The 20438-nt window shown below is 32.0% G+C and overlaps 2 protein-coding genes across 6 annotated transcripts; one reads left to right on the top strand and one right to left on the bottom strand.

The window, feature by feature from the left end:
• The first annotated feature begins 1677 nt into the window (after nt 1–1677).
• On the top strand, nt 1678–13152 carry LOC139843553 (sister chromatid cohesion protein PDS5 homolog A). 5 transcript variants are annotated; one of them, XM_071833659.1, is made up of 31 exons: nt 1678–1862; nt 2998–3201; nt 3293–3474; nt 3577–3703; nt 3833–4051; nt 4575–4791; nt 4874–5019; nt 5129–5259; nt 5383–5532; nt 5629–5677; nt 6403–6594; nt 6695–6868; nt 7185–7339; nt 7423–7549; nt 7814–7963; nt 8036–8095; nt 8198–8334; nt 8440–8557; nt 8670–8795; nt 8904–9103; nt 9528–9678; nt 9767–10117; nt 10477–11073; nt 11149–11228; nt 11523–11574; nt 11683–11769; nt 11857–11894; nt 12006–12062; nt 12150–12340; nt 12475–12695; nt 12792–13152. In XM_071833659.1, the coding sequence occupies exons 1-31, from the start codon at nt 1770–1772 to the stop codon at nt 12834–12836; spliced, it is 4827 nt and encodes a 1608-aa protein (XP_071689760.1). In that variant the 5' UTR covers nt 1678–1769; the 3' UTR covers nt 12837–13152. The 5 variants fall into 5 exon arrangements, with proteins under 5 accessions (XP_071689760.1, XP_071689759.1, XP_071689758.1 ...); XM_071833658.1 differs by having other exon boundaries at nt 8670–8810; nt 8907–9103; XM_071833657.1 differs by having other exon boundaries at nt 8670–8810; nt 9770–10117.
• Nucleotides 13153–13659: 507 nt separating this feature from the next.
• LOC139843552 (phosphatidylinositol/phosphatidylcholine transfer protein SFH9-like) lies at nt 13660–16599 on the bottom strand. Its single transcript, XM_071833655.1, has 11 exons — nt 16344–16599; nt 16211–16239; nt 15890–15973; nt 15751–15804; nt 15413–15490; nt 15257–15310; nt 15102–15161; nt 14902–14997; nt 14710–14811; nt 14514–14594; nt 13660–14191 (listed from the first exon to the last, which is right to left on the bottom strand). The coding sequence occupies exons 1-11, from the start codon at nt 16396–16398 to the stop codon at nt 13874–13876; spliced, it is 1011 nt and encodes a 336-aa protein (XP_071689756.1). The 5' UTR covers nt 16399–16599; the 3' UTR covers nt 13660–13873.
• Between the last annotated feature and the right edge of the window lie 3839 nt (nt 16600–20438).

Below are 20438 nucleotides of genomic sequence, written 5' to 3'. Positions count from 1 at the left end.
TTAAGGGATATTCTGAAAAATTATATAGAACCTTGATTAATATATAAGTTGTAAATGGTAGTCACATTCATGGATGAACATGAATTAAGATGTGTGTTTAAAGGAAACATATAATATAATATATTACATAGTATATTAGTTCACATTTGAAATTTTATGATTCAAGTTGAATATGTGTAAGTTGTTATGGTATCCTACTGAATATTCATATTCATACTTCTGTTTAATTTAGGTTTGTTATCGTATGAACACTAAATGTTCATACTTATAGTACTAACACTAAACCTTATGGTATCCTACTGAATATGCATACTTTGGTTTAATTTAGGTTTTTTTATTCTGCAAATTCAATTTAGGTTTTTTAGCTAGAGATTATTCATTCGTATTTTGTATATTGCAGAATTGTCGATGTTAATACTTTTTATTTTAGATAGATGAATTAACATCTTTTGTACATGTATGATGCAGGGAGCCAGATGAAGACATGATGTTTCGGTAAAGGCGCACAAGGTGTTTGATAAAACAATAGACACTTTTTGATTTAGTCGGCGACTTTGGTAAGTCGGTTAAGCCCTTCTGCACGTTTAACTTTATCTCACGACGCGACTTATGCCTGGTTTTTCAGAATCATGGTGCTACAAATCTCCCGCCTTAGAGATGAAATTGATTTTTGTTCACTGACTATGCATTTAGATATTGAATCAAAGAAACAAGATGGTGTCTTTAATATGGAGTACACTACTATGTCTCTTAATAGATACTAATACATGAATTTTGTTATAACTATTGTAGTTTCATTTTCTTATTGAATATGTAGATGTGTTAAACTGAAAGAATTATCCATGATAAAGTTAAGGCAAAATTTTCGAATACATGTATCATCTCTTCTTTGATCATACCCATCATAACTTACTTCTCTAATCAGTTTATCCAGAATGCGACATTTGTGGAGAAATAATATGCAATCGAAATGAGATCATAAGAACTACTCTCTGGTCAATATTCACCACTAATGATAAAAAAAGGTGAGGTTCTTATTTTTAAGTTATTGACTTTTTTTTAACTTTGTCAAAAGTTTATATTGATCAAGTTGAATCAATATATCTTATTAGGGTGTTTTTGGAGTTGAATGAATCTTGGCAAATGGGTTCCGATATGTACTCTATAGAAGAATCAAACCACGACTTTTTATACAACATAGTATGTACAAAGTTACTTCAGTTTTGTGGATACCGTTTCTGGTTGGTACCATATATGCACCATATATATAAACCATATACAAAATTATAGTATGTACAAGGTTACTTCAGTTTTGTGGATACCGTTTCTGGTTGGTACCATATATGCACCATATATATAAACCATATACAAAATTTGTCTACATATTTGCTTAGTATAAATTGGAACTTTGAACATGTCTTTTACACGTTTTTCTTAAATAAACCCGTGATTTCATGGGTCTTTTCACTAGTAGATTATAGATGGATAACATTTGAAAAAAAAAGGAAACAATTGTTAATTGCTACAGTAATTGATAAGAAAAAGTAAAATAGAAGTACATACAGTATGTTATAGAGTTTTGAGCTCATGACTATTTGACTATTTGACATAAATAAAATCACTTAAATAAAATCCATCATATATTCACCAAGTTACATTACACGCGTACATCAGATACATACATTTGTTTCGCTTTCTTGTTCGAAAAAAACCAGCTCTTTCTTTCTTCTCCTTTCATGGTATCGATTTAAAATCTAAATTCAACAACAATGGCTGAAAAGCTTCAGAAACTACTAGAAGAAATTGGATCCAAACTTGAAAACCCACCTGCAAATAAAGATACACTCATCAAACTCTTAAAGGTACCTTTTTTTCCTTCTTACTCTTCATTGCTCTGTGAAATTTTTATCTTTATTAAATTAACTCTCTGGGTTCATAAAAAGATTGTATCTTAAGGTAGTTTTAGTTGTGGCACTTCATTCTTGTGAATAAAGATAGTACCTCAAGAATTTTGAGAGGTTGAAATGTTGGTGAAATTTATTTTTTATTTTATTTTATTAATTTGGGTTTATTGTTTAGGGTAGTGAGGTTTTCAGCTGGTTTGTTGAGGAATAAATAGTGTGTTTTGGTGATAATTATTATTATGTGTGTTGAGAATTTATAGTAATTTATTTGATGAAACTAGGGTTTGGTTTTAAGGAGTGGGGAAGATATTCAACTTTATTACCCATTTGGTTCTATAATTGGACTGTTTTTGTTGTAAATGTTTTGATATTTCTATACAATTAAGAACACTTTATTATCCATTGTTGTGATTTTTAGTTAATTTAGGGAATATTCATGATTTATTTGAAGTTGTTGTGAAATTTTAGTGGGAATTAGGGTTGGGATTGAAGGGATGAGGATAATAAGTAGTGGGTTTGTAGAAAGATTACATCTTTTTATCATTCTTATCTCCAAATATGATTAATTAATAAGATTCATAAAAATGTTCAAATTGAAAACCTGCAACATCGATGGTTCCATGCGCCTGTATCGAAAACAAGTATGATCAATTCAGTTAAGATTTTCTGGTACGTGAGTGGCGATGTACAATACCTGAAAATTAGGTTTAGTAAAGGTGAAAATTACTACAACAACAACAACAACAACAACAACAAAACCCAATACCACCTGAGTGGTGTATGGGGGAGGTGAGATGTAGACAATCCTTCCCCTATAGGTGAAAATTACCCGAGTGTTTATTTGCTACTTGAAACCCTAATCTTCCTTAGCATTCTAAGATCACTGAAGAACACAAATGGAATTCATAAACATCATATAATATTAATGATGCATATGCTTTTCTGGTCTGTGAATTTGAGGTTCGAGGTTTTAGATTTAGTTTAGATGTGAAGTTTCTTATAAAATGTTTATTTGGTGATAATTTAAATCTTGAGAGATATAACGATAATAGTAATAAATTTTAAATGATGCATATGGTCTAATTTACTGCAGCAAGCTGCAACATGTCTATCAGAAATCGAACAATCACCACCAAAGGCGGTATTGGAATCTATGCAGCCTTTAATAAATGCAATTGTGAAGCAAGAATTGCTTAAACATCACGATAAAGAAGTTAAGCTTTTGGTTGCCACCTGTACGTGTGAGATAACCAGAGTAACTGCTCCCGAAGCGCCATATGATGATGAGATTTTAAAGGTATTTTTTTTTTTTACCATTTCGAATTTTAGTTGCTGTTTTGAATTTTAGTTGCATAGTTATAATCTAATCACTGTTTTGCATGATTCAGGACATATTCATGTTAATTGTAAACACATTTAGTGGGCTAACTGATACCAAAGGCCCATCTTTCGGGAGGAGAATTACTATCTTGGAAACTGTAGCCAAATATAGATTGTGTGTTGTGATGTTGGACCTTGATTGTGATGATTTAATCAATGAAATGTTCAGAACATTTTTCGCTGTTGCTAGGTTCGCGTTTGTCACTTAATGTTCACTTGTGATAATTTAATAATGTTCGAGTATTTGTATAAATTCCATATATTCATAAATTTGTTTACTATATACGTGCAGTGATGAGCATTCTGAAAGTGTTATCTCATCAATGAAGACTATCATGGTGGTTCTTTTAGAAGAGAGTGAAGATATTAATGAGGACCTTTTACTCATTATTCTCTCCGTTTTAGGCCGAGATAAAAAAGTAAGCTTTTCTATTTGATTTTTATTTTTTATTTATTTAGCGAAAATCTGGAGTATATTGTATTTTTTGATTGTCCTTGGTTTAAATCTATTTAAGTTGAGAACTAAATTTGGGAATTTGATGCGATAGGCGATAACAACGGCTGCAAGGAAGCTTGCGATGAATGTAATAAGGCAATGTGCTGGAAAACTCGAACCCGGAATTAAGCAGTTTATCGTGAAATCAATGTCGGGAGAAGCGAGTACTTCAAGTTCTCAACTTGATTATCATGAAGTCATCTTTGATATTTACCGTTGTGCCCCTCAGGCCTTAACAGGGGTTGTGCCATACCTATCTGGAGAGCTTTTGGTAATCACATAAGCTATTATCCTCCTCAATTCACATTTGCCTTTAGTAACTAAGGGGGTTTTGGATTTGCATTTTGGAAGTTAATTTGTGATGTTAAATAATTACAATCAGTTGTAATACAAATACGAAGTAGGCTGTATAAGAAAATGTGCTTCTGCCTTTTGAAGCTGTAATGATTCGTTGTTTATTTGAGGAATTCAATAAATAAAAATGACGAAAAATATTATTCGCATGAAAAAAGTATAGATTTTTTGTGTCATGCGAGTATATAATAAGTAGTTAATTTTACCCTTTGGTAATCAGTTTTGTGGGGTTGGTTATATGGATTATAAATAAATAATCAGGAAGCATAATATCTGATTGTTGTAATTTTAGGTCATCATTTCATACTTGCTTATAAAATGCAAATCCAATACCCTGTAAGAAGCTTTACAAAATCTAATATTAAGGTCACTTGGTGTTAAGTCAAACTTTTAAACTGGCATTATTTGTAAGTTATAGTGAGTTGCGATGAAATTTACAGAATGATAAAATCGAGGTTCGGTCAAAAGCAGTCAAACTCGTGGGAGAACTTTTCTCTATCCCTGGATGTAACATTCCCGAGACATTTTACCCGATCTTTTTGGAGTTTTTGAAAAGGTTGACCGATAGAGTCGTTGACATTCGAATGTCAGTCCTTGAACATGTCAAGCTTTGCATGTTTTCTAATCCCTTCAGACCAGAAGCTCGTCAGTTAATCGGTAATCCTCGATATCTCTTACACTACGCTACGTTTCATTCTTCACTTAAAAGTGTTACTTAATATTCTTTTTCTTGTATTAGCTGTTCTATGCGATCGCCTATTGGATTACGATGAAAGTGTACGCCAAAAAGTGGTTGCGGTAGTTTCAGACATAGCGTGTCGCGAGTTAGCTTCTATTTCGGTTGACACCGTAAAGCTTGTTGCCGATCGACTCCGTGACAAATCTGTATACAGTCTTCTATTTCTTTTTTTATTATTATTATTTTTAATTCTAAAATGTGTATGTTTATTTTCAAACTTCTACTTTAGTACTAACTGTTAACATTATAATACAGCTTATTGTGAAAAAGTATACCATGGAGAGGTTATCTGATATATACCGTATTTGCTGTTCGGATTTAGCAAGGGATGATTATGATTGGATTCCTGGCCGTATTTTAAGATGTTTTTATGACAAAGATTTTAGGTATGTAACAAGTTTTCCTATTTTTTTATGAGTTTTATTTTTATTATTATTTGTATTTGTATTTGTATTAGTATCTAGAGGGTGAATGTTTATAAAAAGATTATAACGTCTTTCGGGTTGCAGATCAGATACAGTTGAATACATTCTATGCACAGCCCTTTTCCCATCTGAAGTTTCGGTCCGAGATAAGGTTAAAACGTGGGTCAAATTATTCTCAAAATTTGATAAGGTGGAGATCAAAGCTTTAGAGAAAATACTGGAGCAGAAGCAAAGGTTTGTTACGATAATTGGATTTTTTAAGTTCTTGTTATTTGGGTGATGCAATTTGTAGTTTTGAACTATTTTGAATTATCTACTTGTATTATGCAGGTTACAATTAGAGTTGCAGAAGTATATTTCTTTAAGGAAGCTTAATAAGGTTTGCTCCCATAATTGCTAAATGATGTGAAAGTTGTGATCTATTTATTTAGTGGCGTTTATTATTTGGCTAACCGAATAATTCATTGGATCCATTAATTATTGTATTACATGTGGATTGGTCATTCATTTTGGTTTAATTTTGGGTTAAACTGAATAAGAGAACGATTTAATGGATTACCGTTGGTATTCTACATTTATAATCGGCCCCATTCGTAACCCGAATAAGCTTCTATCCATAAAGCTTCTTTTGGTATCCCATTTAGACAAAACCTAACATTAATAATCCATATAACCCGATTCGAGTAACCTATATACCGATACTTTTATCTGAAATAGACCCAATATGAAAGATCAGTTCGTTCTAATTTTGTACTTGAGTAGTTTAATCACATGGATAAACTGATAACGAACTCGAAGTTCTATATGTTTGGTTAATCCGCAACCCACTTGAATAACCCGAAATCTTGTATGGGTGGTTTGTATTGGGTGAGTCATATTTCGGTTTGTCTCATGTGGGTTGGAGGTTTGCTAAAAAACAGAATAAACCTAACCGATAACCCAATAACTCTAAAGCAGCTGATTGAACACCCCTAATTGGGGTTATATTTTATTTATATCCAACAACATGTGTAAATAAGTAAAAGAAAGTTACATAAAAGGTAATGGGTCAAGTGAGTCAAAAGTCGCCCAAAGTTAATTTTATTATGTTCCTTTTTTTCCCAGGAAAGTAATGCTTCAGAAATCCAGAAGAAAATCACAGTTTCCTTTCGGTTCATGTCTCATTGTTTCACAGATCCCGCGAAAGCCGAGGCAGATTTTCTGCTCCTCCATCAACTAAAAGACGCTAACGTATGGAAAATTTTGGCAAAACTACTTGATCCCGCCACTACTTCTTCGCAAAGTTGTAAATATCGGGTAACAAATTGTTTTCTTTTTTGTGACTTGAGATTATATTACATTTCAACATTCACTTGTATATTCAATACGCATGTTACAATTTTGTTTCGTTTGACAGGATGAATTGCTTGAGATAGTTGGTCAGAAACATCCACTATATGGACTTTTAAGCATTCTCTCTATGAAGTGCTCATATACGCTCTTCAACAAGGATGATGTTAAAGAACTTCTTCTAGATGCAAAATCTTCTGGAAACAAATTGCTGACTCAGTCTCGCCTTAATATACTCGTGGTAAATATCACAACTCAGGTTACACAAATCGCTACTCGGGGAGTACTCGGCAACTCAGGGAATACTCTGATGTTGTCCATGTTTGACTTTGACCATTTTGACTGAGTTTTGACCGACTTCCTGACTAATTTCGAGTTTTGGCCGATTTTCCCATTAATCCCGAGTTTTGACTGAGTTTGACCAAGTTTGACCGGTTACTCGCCTAGTATCCGAGTTATGAAACCATAATATATTCTCACAACTGCTTTAGACTTTTATTGTGGAGAATTATGATGTATGGTTCTTGTAATTTTGACATAAGTTTAATATTTTTCAGATGCTAGCATCCTTTTGTCCTTTATTGTTTAGTGGGACTGAAAAAGATTTGGTCCGTCTTCTTGACGACGATAATGAAGTAATAAAGGAAGGTGCTTTGCGTGTTCTAGCAAAACCAGGTGGAACAATTCGCCAACAATTGGGTGAATCATCTAGGTTTGAAAAAAGATAAAACTTTAGTGACATTTAAGTCGTGCTTTGTGTTCGTCTCTCTTAATATTACCGTTATCCTTTTACAGCACATTGGATTTGATTTTGGAGAAGATATGCTTAGAAGGTAGTAGGAGGGAAGCCAAGTACGCTGTACATGCATTAGCCGCTATAACTAAGGATGACGGTCTCAAATCATTGTCTGTTCTATACAAGGTTCTAAATTGATATGTGAATGTGTGTATTTAGCTTTTTATATACATATATACACTGTTGTAAAAGTTGACCGAGTTGGCCGACACGTCGGTTTGGGGACTAGTCTGGCCCGACGTCCCTGAAAACGCCTCAAAAGTCGGTCAACACTAAAAAGTTGGGCCAAAGTCGGGGAGTCGGGTCGGGTCGGGTCTGAGTCGGTCCAAGTGAGTCAAAGTTAAAGTTAGGTCAAAAATTTTATTTTATTTTTGTTGGTGAAATGTACAGAAACTTGTGGAAATGCTAGAAAAGAAGACACATTTGCCTTGTGTCCTACAATCTCTGGGATGCATTGCACAAATTGCCATGCCGGTTTTTGAAACTCAAGAAACCAAAATTAAACGCTTCATAAAAGAAGATATCTTAAAGTGCAGTGAGGTACGAGTTGAATCAACTTATTGTCTTATGCTTGCTATTCATTCAATATGACTAATGTAGAGTTTGCTTTAGAAAACAAGAGACAAAACCAAAGAATCTTGGCATAATAGGACTGAACTTTGTTCATTGAAGGTGAGTTCAATACCATTAATTGAACTTTCAAAATTTTTGATATTTTTTTTTTTTTTTTTTTGAAAGTTTCTTATGTGAATTCTGTCAAATTCTGGTATCTAGATATATGGCATAAAAAATCTGGTAAAAAGCTATCTGCCTATGAAAGATCCACATCATCGTGCTGGGATTGATGAATTGATCAAAGATCTCAAGAATATTCTTTCTTTTGGAGAAATTTCAAAAGATATTGAATCAAGGTAATATCAATACATTAACATATAATTTGGTCAAATTCGGTTTTGACTTTTGCTAGCGGGTCAACAGGAATCTTTTGACCTATAAAATTTATTCCCCCTCCTCAGTTCTGTTGATAAAGCGCACTTGAAGTTGGCTTCAGCCAAGGCGATTCTTCGTCTGTCGAAGCATTGGGATACGAACATTCCTGTTGATGTATTCTACCTTACTTTGAGAACTTCGGAGGTACAAATATACATATAACTTAATATATGTTTGTTTCTATTTACTTTTCGATGCGGCTTTTAGGATAACTTGGTGTTCTTTTCTTTTTTTTTTTTTTTTACAACGCACGTAGGTTGGATATCCTGAAGTTAAGAAACTATTCCTCAACAAAATTCATCAATACATCAAGGACCGGAGTTTAGACCCAAAATACGCTTGTGCTTTTATATTAGGTTTTGATCCTCGACGATCAGTTCAGGTTGAGAAATCTGAGGTTGGCGTTGATCGATCTTTTGCAATTTTTATTTTTTTAGATTTTTAGTAATAATGTAGCATGGTATATTGTTACTGAACTTGATTTTGGCAGGAGAATCGTAATTTAAATGACATCATTCAGATGTGTCAGCAAGGGAAAGCTCGACAAGTTTCGGCCCAAAGTGACGGAAACTCGTCTGTGGTTCTTCCCGATTATATTCTTCCTTTTTTGATTCATGCACTTGCGCATCATCCTGCATTTCCAGATATTGATGAATGCAAGGATGTAAAAGCATATGAACCTACTTTCAGGTATACCGTGTTGCTTTTTTCATACATACTTTTACTCCCCGTTGTAGAAGTCAGCCGAGTCGGCTGACGCGTTCGTTTGGGGACTAGACCATCCCGACTCGTCCATAACGCCTTAAAAGTTGGTCTAACGCTAAAAAGTTGGGTCAAAGTCTTGCCGAGACTGTCAAAGTCTGTCAAAGTCAAAGATAGGTTAAAAAGTTTGTAATATTTATGTTTTATGTTTGATATATATATGTATAATAATATATATATATATATGTTAAATTTTATTTATTATTAAAGTCTCAACGCCCTACTCTTCCCTCCAAGGACCTGACCGACTCTCCGACTCGCGACTTTTACATCCTTGCTTTTACTGTTTTCGTGTTTATTTAATTAAATTTAAATCTGTTTCTAATTATAAAAGTTATTTGTGTAATTTCAGGAAATTGTATTTATTTTTTTCTACGCTTGCACTTGGCGATGAAGAAGGGAAGCCTGGAAAGGGTCTAAAGAAGGAAGAGGTTGTTTCAGTACTGTCTATTCTTCAAAGCATCAGGAGCTCCGAAGATGCCGTAGATTCGAACGTTTCAAAGGTACAATTACATACAGAAAGTGTAAATAAATTATTGCAAATGAAAGAATTCAATAATTAGAAGTCATTAACGTGTATTACTTGGGCAGAAGTTGTATGCAATCTGCGACCTTTGCTTCTTGGTCACCAAGCGGTTAGCCCAAAAGCAAGATGATCTTCAGGAACCGTTGGTCCATGTATCTATACCTCGACTGTTGTACAAGCCGTGTGACAAAAAAGACAATAAAACAGTTGAAAAAGAAGAAGATAAGAAAGAAGACGAGACAAAAGACGATAAAAAAGATGAGAAAGAAGAAGAAAATAAAGAGGAACAAAGAAAAGATGAGAAAGAAGAAAACGAGAAAGCTGACAATAAAAACGTGTTTATAGGCCAGACATGGTTGGGGGATGCTAACGCTATTGCACACTTTGAGTCGCTTGACATTGAAGCTAATGACACTGTATGTTGTTACTGCTATATCATCAGAGTTGTAGAACTCAGCAAAACTCGGCGAGTACTTGCCGAGTTCTCGGTTTTAAGATCGGTCCAAGTAATGGGTTTAATTACTTGGTCAACCTTGGTCAAACTCGGGATTACTCAATCATACTCGGCCAAAACTCAGCCAAACTCGAGATTACTAGGAAACTTGGTCAAAACTTGGTCAACATCAGAAGTACTCCCCGAGTTGCCGAGTACTCCCCGAGTCGAGAGTTCTCCAACCTTGTATATCATAGAAACTTACATTTACATAATACTAATAATTATGTAAAAGTTAACAAGCTGCTTAGTTAGTGATATGGTTCATTTATTTTTGTTCAGGTTTCATCAAAAGATATTGTGGAAGATATGTTGAAGGACGGTGACGAAACCGATGGTGTCGAGGTGCCTTTAGGAAAAATATTGGAACGCCTAAAAGCTAATAAAGTAGCAAAGGAAAGAAAGGTGGAACTTAAAAATAGATTAAAAGAACCCGCTGCTGAAAATAACATTAATGATAACAATAATAATGTTGATATTTTGGAGATGGTGAACGAGATAAATCTGGATAATTTGGGTGTGCCGAATAAGTTCGTTGCCATCAACGGTCATGAAAAAACTAAAACTGTTGATAAGCCTAAGAGGAAAAGAATACCTACTGAAAAAATGAAACTTTCTGTAACAAAACGTCAGCGATCAAATGGGTTGTCAGCTTTTGATAATATTAAATTGAGTGACGAAAATGACCTTTCTTTAAGACCGAGTGATTTGGAATTTAAAAGTCATATACGAACAGAAGAACATGTGACTACCGATGACAGTAATTTGGAGAAGCCTAAAAAGTATATAGATACTGATGGTAATAAGAAGTCGGGATCTAGTAATAAGAAGTCGGGATCTATCAGGAAACGAAAAAGGACTGTTTCAGGATTAACAAAGGTCTGTTGACTTCAAATATTTCAAATTCCGTGATCATGTATCGTTAATTATGACATGGTGACTTTTTCTCTCCAGGGCACATCAAAGGAAGGGGAAAGTCGCACCACAGATTTAATTGGCCGACGAATAAAAGTTTGGTGGCCTATGGATAAAGAGTAAGCTTGCTTTTCTTCTGTATGTTGTAAGCAAGGTTGTAATAATTGTGAGTCGGGACGAGTCGGTCGTTGACCAACGTTGACTTTCGAGTCGGCCCGAATTTGACCCGCTAATGCACCTAGTTTTTTAAACATCCAATGAATCATCACACTGTTCTCTTCTAATTATCATCTTACCCTTAAATTTGTTATTTTTTTTTTATTGGTTGTCATATGTATGTAGACATTTGTTTTTGGACAACCCAAAATAGAAATTGTTACTAACCATTCACTTTCTATATTTTGAAATTACAGGTATTACGAAGGATTAGTGAAGTCTTATGACCATCAAAAGAAAAAGCATGTGGTAAGCTGCTCTGTCATTACTGTTTTGTTTCTACCGTTTTATAAAATTTTTTTAGTTAAATTAAAAACATATATTTCTTATAATTTTCCATCTCTCATAATGTTAAAGGTGTTATATAACGACGGTGATGTTGAAGTGATAAGTTTGGACAAGGAACGGTGGAAGCTCATTGGCGACCCTCGAAAACCTACGAAGGTTTGTGTTTATGTTCCTTTTTCAGCATTGTTTTCTTACAGATTAAAAAATTGATCTTTTATTTTGTTCAATCTATGATTTGTACAGCGGAATAAATCGTCCAAGAGTCCACGTGCTAAAAAAGGGTGAGTATGTATGCCCTAAATCATGAAATCAGTAATTTTATTTATGTAAGTCCGTCTTTAGCAAGTTATACTTTGGAGTAAGGGTTTACACATATCGCGATAATTTTGCAGGTTGTCTAAAATTGAAGTTTCAGATGATTCCATGAAACTCAAGGAGTTCACCAAAATGTGAGTAAGAACGAGTTTATATGATTTATGTTTTGGAGAAAAAAAAAAATTAATATATTTAAGTGTTAATTACATTGTCATTGACAGATCCACATTAAAAAGCAAAAGAGCGCCAACAAAAAGTACGAAGCAAAGACGGAGAACTCTCGAGTATTTCGAAGTAGAAAAAAAACATGATCCTGATATGACGGAACCTGAGCCCGAACCTGTGAGCGATGCCGAATATGAGCATGGGCATGAGTATGCGACTTTCTCTAAAGTTGATACATTGGACACAGGTTAATTTCTATTTTAGCTAATTATTTTCAGATATAAGTTGTAGACTAAAAAAAAAACTGAATTTTTTATTACTCGGCATGTACGGAGTATTATTTATAACCTAACACTAATTGTAATTAATTAACCTATGTAGATGAAGAGACGAGTGATAGAGAGGAAGGTAAAGATGCGGAGAATAGGTTAAGTGATCCTGAATCGTCAATGGAAATCGAACCCGATTCTAGGCATCAAGAAGCTCAAAATGGGTCAGGATCGGATCAAGAAGTCGATGAAGATAAACAATCCCGGAGTTCAACTAGTGAAAAATCGGGTGAAGATAATCAAGAGGAAGAGTTTTCGGATGACATGCTACTTGTATACATCTTTTTTCTATTCATCCAAACCAATTTCCTCTTATTTCCGTTTAATTTCTTCAATGAATATTAAGATGATGATTTGTTGTGAATACAGGGTGAATGGAAGTCTAAAGTTAGGAAAGCAGATGAAAGAAAATAGGTTTTGATCACAGAAGATGACGATAACGATGACATTACTAGTGATTAGTTATGACCAAAATGGTGTAGTAGTTGCATGTGCAGTAGTCATTTAGTATTTGTGTTTATTTATTTACAGAAGGGGACTCGGTGTTGGATGTACAGATAAAGATAGTTGACTCAATTCTTTTGTTTGGGCAAGTAGAATGTAGATTTACGGTATATTTATCAAAACTATAGATAGATGGATACATATAATCTTTTGCTTCCATCTGGATTGGATGTTTGAATTTTTCTTTTACCATCTAGATTTGATGAAATGATGTTTTATTTACTTAGATATAGGTTCCGTTTGCAGACGTTTTTAATTCGTTTCTAATGCAGACTATTTGTTTTTTCGAATACATAAGATAAAATATTTATATTTTTATCTACAACTCGCATAGTTAGAAATATGCTTCTAAATGTTGCATACATGTTTTAGTTTTTTTATAAATATAAAAGCAAACAATCACTATTCAGCATACGCCAAATTTTTCTACATACTAATGAGAGAGGGGTACGTGAAAGAAACCGTAACTTCACGTTAATTTGGCCAATGTGTATCCATTTATTTTATTTCTTATACCTTATATGATACAGTATCACTCATACATTTAACATTTTATGGATATGTATGTAAATATTATTTAGTGAAACATAGAGTTTAGTGATAACACAGTGAAAAGTTGGTGGGGATAATTTATTTTAATTTTTATTTATTTATTGTTTTGAAAAGCTAAAAGGTACTTATAGATAGGGAGTGGTGTGAGATAAAATACAAACTTCTACCACTAGATAATAATTGGAATATAAATATAAAATATTGCCCAATTTACATTAGAAGTTATACAAATGACATCATCTCTATTGCAATAACTACCTAAAAGTCTGTTAACACTGTTCCAATGGATCAGATATTCAGATGTAACATCATAGCAGATGAACGTGCATTAAACTGCTAACGATGACATTACTAGTAATTAGTTAAATGACATTACAAGACATACGACGAATACCTTAATCACTGATTTTGAAATTTGCTAAAGACCCAGAAAGACTCTTATGGGTTCGAAGCTTCTTCAACTGAGATTCCAAAGTTCTGCATCTTTCCGCATCTTCTGGCTCACCCACTGGCACATCAACATGCACCGATCCTTGCTTTGATGGTTCTAACGGTTCACGAATTCCTGATTGCTGTTTCATGTAACTGTAAAGTTCTTGATGAAAAGGATGTTCTAGTGAGTAGCAATCATCACTTGAATTTCGAGAAGATCCTGACCCTGATCCCGATCCTTCTCTTCGGCAGAAATGAGGAAGGGCCGAATAGTCCATTATCTACACATCAAACATTAGCCCGTTATTACTTAGCATAGACTGTAGTTGACTAATGTTTGATATTTAGTAATATATATACCTAACGTATACATATATTACACATAAATATTTCAAATGTAAATATTTCAAACATATGTATAGGGCACAAAATCTAAGTAGAAACAATATCAAAATGTTGACCTAACTTTGACCGACTCAGACTTGATTTTTAGCATTGACCGACTAATTAGATGTTTTTAGGCGAAACGGGACGGGCAAGTCACTAAACGGACTAGTCCGGCAAGAAGGCCGCCGTTTACAACATTGGGTAATCCGATTTTACCTTTAACAGCTCATCACGACCACCACCTTGCAACACTCGTACTTTCAACTTAGTTCGCTCCTGCAGTAGTGGTTTCACAACCTGCATACACAACTTGTTCTTTTTAGATTAACACCTGTAGTTTATTTATTTTTTATTTTTTCATTTGTGGTTCAGATGGCGTTGCTAAAATATCAATAGTTTGATGATTACCGACCTTCCAACATGCCGAGAATATGTACGGGACGTTTACTATATAGTAAGTGATGGTCTTTTCAGGGTAGTTAAGATCATCAACTGTAGAGATTGTCGTCAGCAGCTGCAGCATCAAAAACCTCAATCTTGATTAATATATTTCAATCCATAATATTTTTTAAATGAAAAAACACAATTTAGGCCATTGATGTACCTTTATCTGGTTTAGCGCAGAAAGCTTCAAGCCACTCATATCTAAAACCTTCACACACTTGCCAATATATCGTCCATTCTTTTTAGTCGCAGTTGGCTACAGTCATTTCACCAAGTAAAAAGTTAAAAAATCAAAGGAATATCGTCTGAAGGCGTACAAGTACATTGGTAATATTAATTTGCAATCCTTAATGTTCTCACCAGAATCACACGATCCCGATATTCATTAATTTGAATATGTGATTGTAGGTAATAATGGATCTGCGACAAACAAATATTAAAATTTCAAATATCTGCTTATCATTTACGAAAATTTGTAGTAACAAATTTTCGTTAGATTTTAAATAAAGTCTTACAGATGCTTTGTCGAAACTGCTGAGGCCTACACCAATAGCAAATACCGGAAGACCCTGTAGGAAACAACACAAATAAGTATAACTAAAATGAAATATAATATAAATATAAATATAAATATTTCTTGTTGAGACATAATAAATACGAATAAATATAACCTCTCGGGTGTAACCAGACACTCCTATCAGCTGCGAATCACGCACTCCTCTATAGAAATTATCAGGAAGTATGGGTTTCTGAGTAACAAAACCATATCATTATACTCCAACAAATATATAAATTTATTTTTATTATTTTGAAAGGCAACTCACACACCCAACACGAATTTTTCAACGAATATATACATAGTCCACCCCTAGACTTGAACCCATAAACAAATGGGGGCACCATGGATACCGTTAGGCCATAGGCTCTTTGGTTATGCTCCAACCTATTACACCAAATTAACCGTCCCGATTGCTGAAATGAACAGTTGTAACCATAAAAAAACACTTACAGCTAAAATGTCATCTATCCCATTTTGCAGCCTCCAATTTAAGCTATCTAACAACTATCAATTAACACAAACTATCACTCAGTAAGTACATTCAGCATTATGGAGTATAAGATTTAAGCATAGCAGTCACGAATCGTACCATCTTATGGGCTTTTGTAACATTCCACTCTCTAGCTTTAAGAAATCTCTCTAAAGTTTCAACAATATGTCCTTGATGAACATTCTGAACACATAACAATAAAAATACACAATATCAAATCATTTAATCAAAACTAGTAGTATATGTATATTCTTATACCAACTACTTAAATGCTTCTAACTGTATAATCATAAAAACCCAACTCATAAAACTACCCATAACATTAAAGATCTAGACTTTTTTTACTATAGTATTTGCTAATCTGGGACTAAAAGTCAAAAACAGATCTGAAAGGGTAGTAAAGGAAGAAGCTTGCTAAACCTTAAATGTTTTTTTAAGAGGCTCATCAACTGCAAAAGAAAATAAAAAAAAAAAAAAAAAAAAAAAAGTCAAAATGAGCAAATTGTTAAGCTAAAAAGAAGATCTTGAAAATTAGGCAAATAAAAAAGAAGACCTTGCTCCATTAAAGCCTTAAATTGATTGATTGCATCTTGGGTAGCAAGACCCATTTGAGATTTGGTTATTAAAATCTGAAAAAGATAGAAAATTTAGAAGAAAGATGGCGAATTTAGTCCAAACATTGAAGCTTTGATGATTGTTGAATATGAAGTCCAGAGTCTTCTCTTTCTTCTGACGAAAAAGTTATGAACTTTCTTGGAATTGAGCACTCTTTAATCTGTAGACATGTCACGTTTGAAATTGACATTGAGACACCCCCATTTTTTGTTGTTACTGTAAGTGGGTAGGTAAAAGCAAGACATAATGTGAGATCTTTAAAGGTTTTTTGATAATATTTATATATTTAATATATTTATATTTATATTTATATTTATATTTAGTATATTAAAATTAAAATTAAAATTAAAATTAAAAATTACTATATACTGTATACTCCAGTAATTATGAAAGACTCATGAATGATAATTTTAATTTAATTTAATTTTAATGATCACATGATCAAGTTGAATAGTCCCTATCACTTTTATATTTAATAATAATTATATTTAATAATTATATTTATATTTACTTAATTATTTAATATTTTTTTTATACTTATATTTATATTTGTGAACGGTATCAATCTTATATTATATTTATCGTTCTAATTTAATAGTGCACGTATAAAATAAATGTTTAAAAATGTTATTATAATAATATACTTTATATTCACTTAATAGTTTTACTTTTTTAACTATTTTTTTTATTTTGATTTTACCTCATTTATCTATTTATGTAATTTAACTATCAGTTTAATACAAATTAAATAAGAAAAGATGACCAATTGAGATAGAGAAAATATATTTTTTGTATTAGCTTTGATATTGTTTCTATTTGTTTTGAATTTTCCTTTCTTTTTTTCTTTTTCTTTTTTTTTTTTTTTTTAAAAAAAAGCCACCATCTGTTACAATATGCATTATACTATACATTATACTATCTATCTATCTTCTATCTATCTATAGTTTCTATTAAAATCCTAAAATGATGATGTCATTATTAGGCTAATTCCTTTGTTAAGAAAAAAATCAAAAATAAAAAGAAAATATCTAAGCATGGTGGGTGATGTCATTAATTTAAATAATTTTAAATTAAAATTAAATCTTATTAATTAATTATTATTATTAAATCTTATTAATAATTATTTTAATTATTAAAATTAAATAATTTTGAAATATTTTAATTAATTATTTTGAATTGAGTACGAGAAGGTATAAAAGCTAGGTAGAAGGAAACAAATTCTAAATTTATATTTTAATTTACACTTTTAAAATAAAATAACAATCAATATTATCTCTTATGATTGGATGTGGATTGTTTAATATCATTTTAAGTGTTTGATGAAATGTTCAGCTGACGATTTTCTTAGTTGGATTCTGTAGTTTCACGGGTCATTAAACTAAATAACTTTAGCATTTACGTTCACTTAATTCCTAAAACATATCATTAAACTGTTTCGTTTAATTAAACCCATGGTTCCACGAGTCATTTCACTAGTATCATATAAATCTCTAAAATAATGATGTCATAAATAAGTATTATTCAAGTTTAAAAAATTAAAAAATTAAGAGAAAAATTCTAAACCCCTCATGATAATGTCATTAAAATAATTAATTATATTTACTACAAATATTAACATGTTAATTTATAATATATGAAGCATTATGTACAATCTTATGATAAAACACCCCCATGATCATATGTACAATATTTAAAGCATTATTGTACAACCTTGGTAAAACACCACATGACCATATGTACAATATTTAAAGCATTATGTACAACCTTATGATAAAACACTCTTTGACCATATGTACAATCGTTTACAAAACATCCCCATGAACACATGCACAAATTTTGAGACATATTGTACAACTTTCATATAATAATTATATTTTAAATTTAAAAAAAAATCAAGAGGTATTTGTTATTACTAATAATTATTATTAAAAATATAAATACTCAATTTTAGAGAAAATTTAATTTTATAATTATAATTATTATATTATTATTATTTTTGTTCAAATATGGTTCTCTTTGCGGGATTAATTACGTTACATATGTATGTGAAATACATGTCTCAATAAAATATTGTAATGTAGACTTTTTTGACAAATGAAATAGTAATTGTGATGAAAATTGAAAGAAGGTGGTATGAGAATAAATGTAGTTCATTTATTCTGACCAAGTTAAGTATATCAATATGTTTAAAAAAACAACAAGTTTCTTAGTAGAAATTTGTGGTTTCACGGGTCATTAAACTAAACGACTTTAGCATTTACGTTAACTTAATACATAAAACATATCATTAAACTGTTACGTTTAAACAAACCCGTGATTTCATGGGTCATTTCACTAGTATATATATATGTGTGTGTGTGTGTGTATATATATATATATATATATATATATATATATATATATGATTGATCGGGAGTACTTTTCACAACTTATTATTATTATTATTCACAATTTTTCCCCTTAGCAACCAAGCGCATGCACTGCTTACGAGTTTTTTTTTACTCTTCACATTTAAAAAAAAATTAACTTCTTTTTTATTTTAATTTTGTGTTCCCTTACTATGTCTTTTATCACTTAACGAATGTGTGTGAGATAACATATATAAACACATTAGCATGTCTTTTATCACTTAAGGGTGAGTGAAATAACATATATGAACACATACAACAACTATTACTCATAAAATTTTTTATTTCTTTTTTTGTTCACGATTTTTTAATTAAAATCATTCCAGAAAAAGCGGGACCCCCACTACTCTTGTTAAATATCCAAAATACTAAGACCACTTTTACGTGGTGGCATAGTGGTGGTATGACATCATCACGCCGATTATCACACCATAGCGCGACGACATATCACCTTTTTTCCAGCGGCATGAGACTATCACGGGAGAAAGGAAAAGCAACATTCAATCCGAAAAAGCCACATGTTTGCAACGGCTTGTTTTATGAATTGGTTTTTTTTTTCTATAAATATCATTAACCTAATTTTATTTTGCCATACATCTAACACTTGTCTCTCATTTAAAAAACCATTTTACAATATGAAATATATGTTCCAAATATTCGATATTTCGGATAAGAGTGACGAAATGGATTTGGATATTTTGCGAGTGTTGGTACTATTTTTCGTCTAGCGAGTGAAAGGTACTAGTACAATACTATATCAGTCTAGCATTGGGCGATTGGTTGTCGACTGATGTTTGTCCTCGGAAAAAAATTCCTGCAGACCCGGAACACGGATGAGAAATCCGTGGGGTGGTCTTATCAGTCTTTGGACTAAGCTGAAGTTGGTCCGTGTAGCATTTTGTTGCTAAGCGGTTAAAGTTCTAGAGCGAGAAGGTACTGTGTGTAAGATAAAGTGTACTCTCTGACAAGTGACTAAACTATGAAATGTGGTGACCCAGGGGGTCTATTTGTAGGGGTAGAATGTCCGAAATTGTCAGAAACTGTGACGACCCGAAAATTTCCAACCAAAATTTAAACTTAATCTTTATATGATAACATTATTCCGACATGATAAACAATAAATTTTGACAAGTTTTAAAACTTTTGAAATGAGTTTCATACAAACAATTGACCAACCATTTGTTCGACGATTCACGAACGTCATAACTTGTATTAAATATATACTTATGTATGTGAATATATATATATATATATATATATATATATATATATATATATATATATATATATATATATATATATATATATATATATATATATATATATAACTTGAATATATGATAGTTAATTATCTCATTAAGTATATTAATAATGGGTTTTATATATAAATTGAGACTACCAACTTAAGGGTTTCGAAAACAATATATATCTGTAACATTTAACGACGTAAAAACCCTTATGTTAAAATTAATATATATGTATTGTATTAAGATGTATTAATACACTTTTAAAAGACTTAAATACATATATTAACATACTTATACTAAAAAAAGATAGCTATACTCATATTCCCATTCAATTTCATCAAGAATTCTACCCGTATTCATACGGTATTCATACCCGTA

This window comes from Rutidosis leptorrhynchoides, chromosome 4 (assembly GCF_046630445.1).
Source record: "Rutidosis leptorrhynchoides isolate AG116_Rl617_1_P2 chromosome 4, CSIRO_AGI_Rlap_v1, whole genome shotgun sequence".
In the NCBI taxonomy this organism is placed as follows: domain Eukaryota; kingdom Viridiplantae; phylum Streptophyta; class Magnoliopsida; order Asterales; family Asteraceae; genus Rutidosis; species Rutidosis leptorrhynchoides.
The sequence above is the reverse complement of the archived record's forward strand: the minus strand, read 5'-3'. Positions and strand labels throughout refer to the sequence as shown.

Excerpts from the sequence above, each read along its gene's own strand:
- LOC139843553 (XM_071833656.1), top strand. The coding sequence starts at position 1,770 with ATGGCTGAAAAGCTTCAGAAACTACTAGAAGAAATTGGATCCAAACTT. Across the intron at positions 11,229-11,522 it reads TGGTGGCCTATGGATAAAGA|GTATTACGAAGGATTAGTGA; the intron begins GTAAGCTTGCTT and ends TTGAAATTACAG. Across the intron at positions 11,575-11,682 it reads ATCAAAAGAAAAAGCATGTG|GTGTTATATAACGACGGTGA; the intron begins GTAAGCTGCTCT and ends ATAATGTTAAAG.
- LOC139843552 (XM_071833655.1), bottom strand. The coding sequence starts at position 16,398 with ATGGGTCTTGCTACCCAAGATGCAATCAATCAATTTAAGGCTTTAATG. Across the intron at positions 16,240-16,343 it reads TAAGGCTTTAATGGAGCAAG|TTGATGAGCCTCTTAAAAAA; the intron begins GTCTTCTTTTTT and ends TTTCTTTTGCAG. Across the intron at positions 15,311-15,412 it reads TGTCTGGTTACACCCGAGAG|GGTCTTCCGGTATTTGCTAT; the intron begins GTTATATTTATT and ends TGTTTCCTACAG.